We start from the raw sequence: 7,347 nt of genomic DNA on the forward strand, positions 1-7,347 counted from the left end.
ATTGGTCCAAACTGGGGTTTTTAGAGGCTCCCTCCACCATGAATTTGCCCAAACTCTGCTGGTTAGAGGCTCAATCCACCCTGATTTTCAAAACAAATGTTGGTGCCAACCTCAACTTACTACAAGGGCCAAATTCACTGCTGGTGACAAGCTCTCCTCACTGCAAGTGCCAAATACACATGTTTCAAGGTGTTTTCCTACTGTCAGAGAGGTGGTATTGAGTGTGTAAAGTGTGTAGTTGTTAGGCTGTGATGTTGGGGTAATAGAGGGTCTTTGGTGTGTTAGATGCCCCCAGACATGCTTCCCCTGCTGTCCCAGTGTCATTCCAGAGGTGTTGGCATCATTTCCTGGGGTGTCATAGTGGACTTGGTGACCCTCCAGACACGGATTTGGGTTTCCCCCTTAACGAGTATCTGTTCCCCATAGACTATAATGGGGTTCGAAACCCGTTCGAACACACGAACATTGAGCGGCTGTTCGAATCGAATTTCGAACCTCGAACATTTTAGTGTTCGCTCATCTCTAGTCCTCACTCCTTACAGGAACCTGGTCCATTTAAGAAGTTAAATTCTGAACCTTTATCGGAAGGATAAATGAGCTAACGTACAGCGCTTACAATTTATACACAAAGTACAAGCCCCTAAAGTATTTCGGTGCAGAGGTCAGTATTACACGCAGCATCTTTGCTTAGATTTTTGCTACACTGCCATGAGAACAGAGCTGAAAGCTTGTGCCTTGTATCCGTGGCTAAGATACGGCTTATACCTCCACAAACACTGTCACCTACAGTTATCACCCAGATACCTCCCTTGTGTTACTGTACAATATCCAGCAGCACTCACCTCTCCAGTCAGCAGCTCAGTGATCTTGTTGGTCAGGTCCAGGATCTCCTGATAGCGGTTTCTCTCATGTATCAGTGAGTGTAATGGAGAAACTTTTATGGAGATCTGGTTTCTGCTCCATCCTTCACTCTCACCTGTAATCTTCTTTGTTAGTGTATAACCCTGTACATGGAAAGCAACACTGTCAGACATCTACATTTCTGTTGGCAAACCTCATCCCAGAAGGTCCACTTTTGGGTATTGCCAGGAAAAAGCCTGATTTGACCAGGATAGAATAACCTGAGGCAGTCAAATTTAGAAACAATGACAATGAAGGCAGCATGGTGGCTCAGTGGTTAGCACTGCAACCTTGCAACACTAGAGTCCTAGGTTCAAATCCAACCAAAGACAACATCTGTAAGGGCTTTGTCTGTAGTTACATGGTTTTCCTCCTGCTTTACACTGTAGACAACCGGCGCTAATCGGTCCGGGAGGCATTAACTCTTTCGACACCTCGGTCAAAGCTGACTGAGGCGCTGTTTTCCCAGCAGCGCGTGGGCGCCGCCATTTTCTTGGTGATTGCTGGCACCTGGAGTAAGCTCTGGCGCCGATGTCACGTTACTATGACAGCTGCTTCTATTGCAGGCTAAGTTACATAGCCTGCAATAGAAGTGCCGGTACTTTGCAATGCATTAGCATTGTAATGCATTGCATTAGTGATCAGACCCCTAGGGGGTCTAATAAATACAAAAAAATAATAGTTTTTTTTTTAAAAAAAAGTATTAAAAATTCAAATCACCCCCCTTTCCCTACGGGTCATTCCATATCAAGTGATCCAAATAGGAATATTTTTTTTACCTGACGTCTTTAGATTTTTTTTATTTTTAATGAAGTACAACTTAAGGTAATTACAAATAAAAAGTTTTGAATTTTTTTCTTCATCAGTTAATTTTTTATAGACTTCTAAAGTTTTGAAAAAGTGTGAATTTTGGCCTGGTATGGCTTTACATTTTTTAACATATCTTGGGCTAGAATTAAGATAAATAGGTGGGAGAGGCATCATTTTTCTCAGAGCGGTACCGGCTTTCATTTGATATGTCACAAGACGATGTTTCTTTATATTTTGTTTTGGAGAAATCAAATTCAAAATTTTGATGCGCAATTGTGAAAAAATAGTATGTTTTAAAATTGTGAAAAAATGCATCTGTGTTACTTGTGTTCTTGGTTATATTTGTACAGGTTTTCAACTTGGGACCAAATTGGGATCAATTTTTTTTAATTTTTTTTTTAAGCCTTGAATCATCTGATTTTATGTTTGTGTGGCTTCTTCCTTTTTTCTTTTCAAATTACAACTTGCTGAATTCAAAATTTATATGCAACAATAAAAAAACATAAAAAACAAATCCTGTAAGTGCCAGAACAAATACATCTTATCATCAGAACACAGCTTGTTCAGCATTTTCAACCTGAATGCATTGAACAAACTGAAAGAAAAAAGCTGCTCATATCCTCAAGTGCGATTTTCTAAATAGTCTCATCCTAATTATATAGTAACGAGAGTACAAGAACCAATATTTATAAAACCTATTTCTACATGTAACAATTGTTTTTTATTATATCACTAAACATGTAATTTATTAAGAAAAATAGTCCAGTAGATAAATCCTCATTCTATACAATATGAACTAATCAAACAATTAATAGGACATTTTTAAACTACTGGCCTTTTATCATCAATTTGTCCTTTCTAGTGAGTGACATGTAATCTTGGCCATAAGCGCTTACTAGCAATGGCCATTTCCTTTTGTGTCAAAGAGTATGTATGGCCTGTCATGGTGTTAGGCTCCACCTGAGTTAATATCTGATTTTTGTTGACTTGTAAAATGTCTGGTTTTCTTGGATACACAAAGGATGGTGCTGGACCAGAAGGATGCAAAAAAGTCAATTTTATGTCTTCATTTTCACAATCTTTGGAAAGTACAGTAGCCAGCCACCAGCGCCGATCATATTCACAGGACACGTAACCAGTTAGGTCATCCATTGCCAATCTTGTGCCGCCTTCTACCACTTCATGGACTTCACTGTCATTGCTGAATGAAAAAATCCTTGTTTTTATTTCTGTTTCACTACATGGAATGAAAGTGTGGTATTGCTGAGTCCCTTGGATGGGTTCTGCTTCCTGTAACCGATGTTTTAACAAACTCTCCTTCAGATCAGAAGGACAGATCTGAATTCAAGATTTACGGAATGACACTAATAGTTATATTTGAAAATATTATCCCATTGCTATCCCAACTTGAATTTTGGTACAGATGTGGCTAAGGGCATAACAAGCCCATGTGCATTTTTTTGAAATTTTTAAATAAAACATTTTTTTCGGAAATGCGTTTTAAAATGTTGCGTTTGCGTTCACATGGGTAAAATATTAACAAAGATACTCTTGTGACATATTTGGTGAAAGCCTGTGTAGTTCTGAGTAGAATGGCGTTTATTTTGTTTCTCTATCTTTTTTCTAGCCTAAGTTATGAGGAGAAATGTAAAGGCAGGCAACACAGAAATTCGCACTTTTTCTGAACTTTGAAAATCAATTAAAAATAACAAAAAATTTCTAGAATTTTTTTTTCTTCACATTTTGTATTCTCTGACACACTATTACCAAATAACAAAATCTCAAAAGAATTAAAAATATAGAGGGAAAAATCATTGGTTCACTTGACACGGAATGACCCCTACAACACATATAAAAGTAGTTAAATACCGTGAAACACATACGTGTTGGGTATCCCTGTGTCCGAAATTGCCCGCTCTACAAATCTATAAAAATATTTTTGCTGTACGCTAAACGCTGTAGCGGAAAAAATAGTCAAAAGTACCAAACTGCTGTTTTTTCACTGTTTTGATTCTTATATAAATTTGACTAAAAAGTGATCAAAGTAATAACATTTCCCGAAAATGGTAGAACTAAAAAGTACACCCGGCCCCGCAAAAAAGACGCCCTATGCATCCCCGTGCACGGACGTATAAAAAAGTTATGTGTCAGAATATGGCGACTTTTAGAAAAAAAATTTTTTAACACAGTTTTGGATTTTATTTAAGGGGTTAAAATGTAAATAAAACCATATAAATTTGGTATCCCCGGAATCATACCGAAACACAGAATACAGGGGACATGTCATTTTGGCTGTACAGTGAACGCCGCAAAACCGAAGCCCGTAAGAATGTCGCAGAAATGCATTTTTTCTTCAAATCCACCCCATTCTGATTTTTTTCCAGCTTCCCAGTACATTATACAGAATAATTAATGGTGGCATCATGAAGAAAAATTTGTCCTGCAAAGATTAAGACCTCATATGGCTCTGGGAGCGGAAAAATAAAAAAGTTATGGGGTTTAGAAGGAGGGGAGTCAAAAACAAAAAATGAAAATCAAAAAATGCCATCGGCAGGAAGGGGTTAAAGGTGTTGTCCAGTTTCATGAAATATTGGCACCAACTAATAATAGTTTTGCGCGTAGATACAGCTGCTGCACTGCTTAGCAACAACTCTCCGCGTATTATAAGTGAAGTAGTGTCCAGACATGTTGGCTGATGAAGGGTCCTGTCCATCAGCAGCCCAACATAGAGAGTAGTGTGTGTGCAATCGTGGTCTAGGGGACCAAGCATCAACAGCAATGTTTCGATGTTGCTACTCTTATAATATTACCTGCCAACTTTGGGATATGCCCTTCTGGGAGAATAATTTGCAAAAATTTTCTAGGATGAGGCCACGTTCTCTTTCATCAAGACTAAACCTTTTTTGGGAGGAGGGCAACACCCACTTTTGTTCACAGGGACACAAAAATGTGTCAAACGCTCCTGTGTGTATAACATGACCAAAATATAACATACCCTGGTTTTGTATAGAATGGTGGATACAGGAGCATTTCACCAGGCTCAGATGACTTGCTAGTTCTTCTGGGACTCTGGGAGGTAACACTTTATTTTCAAAACCTCATCAGATTGGAAAGTTGGCAAAATAGCTGGACCTACCGGAGGCGTAGTTATGGTATGGACCTACCGGAGGCGTAGGTATGGACCTACCAGAGGCGTAGTTATTGTATGGACCTACCGAAGGCGTAGGTATGGTATGGACCTACCGGAGGCGTAGGTATGGTATGGACCTACCGGAGGTGTAGGTATGGTATGGACCTACCGGAGGCATAGGTATGGTATGGATCTACCGGAGGCGTAGGTATGGTATGGATCTACCGGAAGCGTAGGTATGGTATGGATCTACCGGAGGCGTAGGTATGGTATGGATCTACCGGAGGCGTAGGTATTAGAGATGAGCGAGTACTGTTCGGATCAGCCGATCTGAACAGCACGCACGCATTGAAATGAATGGAAGCACCTGGTACTTCCGCTTTGACACCGGCCGGCCGCTTAACCCCCCGCGTCAGCTACGTCCATTCATTTCAATGCGTGCGTGCTGTTCAGATCGGCTGATCCGAACAGTACTCGCTCATCTCTAGTAGGTATGGTATGGACCTACCGGAGGTGTTGGTATGGTATGGACCTACCGGAGGCGTAGGTATGGTATGGATCTACGGGAGGTGTAGGTATTGGCTGCAGCACAATCCTGAATGTGTAATGAAACTAGCCAACCCCTTTAATGGTTATGTCAGGTGAAATTATTCCCTCACCTCTCCAGTTAACAAGTGAATGATCTCTATGGTGCGGTTTAATATCCTGCCAACAATGTGTTTTGTGTCTTCGCCCATTCTTTTTAGACTATCAAGGAAAAGACTTCTTTTTTTCTGAAGGAGACTTTAGTGTTCGGCACATCAGGAATCTAAGAAAGAAGAGGAGAAAGAGCCATAAGAATATCATATATGAAGTATATACTAGATACACACCTACATACAATACTGTACAAGACATTGGGGCAATTTATCAAGCCATTCATAAATGTGGGCAGAGCGGGGTGGGCTGGGATGTCTCAACCTGACATATTCACACTGGGGACAGTTACAATGGAAATCTAACACAGACTTACATTAGGTGTCTATAGGTACACAGCTATATAAGACATCCCAGTACTATATAAATGTATACACTATATATAACACATATATACTATATACAGACTTACATAGCTATGGAGATCTCAGTATATCACACACTACACTCCATACATCACTACACTATATACAGACTTATATACATAGCTATGGAGATCCCAGTATATCACACACTATATACAGACTTATATACATAGCTATGGAGATCCCAGTAGATCACACACTATATACAGGCTTATATACATAGCTATGGAGATCCCAGTATATCACACACTATATACAGGCTTATATACATAGCTATGGAGATCCCAGTAGATCACACACTATATACAGACTTATATACATAGCTATGGAGATACCAGTAGATCACACACTATATACAGAGTTATATACATAGCTATGGAGATCCCAGTAGATCACACACTATATACAGGCTTATATACATAGCTATGGAGATCCCAGTATATCACACACTATATACAGGCTTATATACATAGCTATGGAGATCCCAGTAGATCACACACTATATACAGACTTATATAGGACACACTGAATCCTGCACAATAATGGTCCTGCAGATGTCACATTCTAGAGGCTACAGGACCTTTGATGACATCACAGTCACGTGACCTACATGTGCTATAAGAAGACGTCCCATAGCAGCTAATAGGACCTTTGGTGATGTCACGGTCACGTGGTCAGGCAGGCCGGCTCTAGGCTGCGCACTTCCGTTAGTCTAGCAGAGGGCAGTGAGCGGGTCACATGTGCGGCCACAGGAGCCGCTTGTTGTAGTCAGGGCTTGTGTAGGCGGGAGAGATTAGTCACATAATGGGAATAGTGTACAAGTGAGAGCTGGTGAGCTCGGCCTCACTGTACAGGAGCATTGTATGTATAACATGGCGCTATATACCAGGCCTGCAGTGTATAATGGTGCTATATACCAGGCCTGCAGTGTATATAATATAATGGTGCTATATACCAGGCCTGCAGTGTATATAATGGTGCTATATACCAGGCCTGCAGTGTATATAATGGTGCCATATACCAGGCCTGCAGTGTATATAATGGTGCAATATACCAGGCCTGCAGTGTATATAATGGTGCTATATACCAGGCCTGCAGTGTATAACATGGCGCTATATACCAGGCCTGCAGTGTATATAATGGTGCTATATACTAGGCCTACAGTGTATATAATGGTGCTATATACCAGGCCTGCAGTGTATATAATGGTGCTATATACCAGGCCTGCAGTGTATATAATGGTGCCATATACCAGGCCTGCAGTGTATATAATGGTGCTATATACCAGGCCTGCAGTGTATATAATGGTGCTATATACCAGGCCTACAGTGTATATAATGGTGCTATATACCAGGCCTGCAGTGTATATAATGGTGCAATATACCAGGCCTGCAGTGTATATAATGGTGCTATATACCAGGCCTGCAGTGTATATAATGGTGCTAT

The 7,347-nt window shown here is 40.4% G+C and overlaps 1 protein-coding gene across 1 annotated transcript in view; it reads right to left on the bottom strand.

Annotated features, from left to right (window-relative positions):
• Positions 1–6,472, bottom strand: part of LOC142182934 (uncharacterized) — a 30,037-nt gene extending 23,565 nt beyond the window's left edge. Inside the window, exons 1-3 of the mRNA XM_075257752.1 lie at positions 6,413–6,472; positions 5,500–5,648; positions 843–1,004 (exon numbers count right to left, since the gene is read on the bottom strand). Of these exons, the coding sequence (XP_075113853.1) occupies positions 843–1,004; positions 5,500–5,577 (240 nt within the window). The 5' untranslated portion in view covers positions 5,578–5,648; positions 6,413–6,472. The remainder of the gene's footprint in view (positions 1–842; positions 1,005–5,499; positions 5,649–6,412) is intronic.
• Between the last annotated feature and the right edge of the window lie 875 nt (positions 6,473–7,347).

This window comes from Leptodactylus fuscus, chromosome 10 (genome assembly GCF_031893055.1).
Source record: "Leptodactylus fuscus isolate aLepFus1 chromosome 10, aLepFus1.hap2, whole genome shotgun sequence".
NCBI lineage: Eukaryota > Metazoa > Chordata > Amphibia > Anura > Leptodactylidae > Leptodactylus > Leptodactylus fuscus.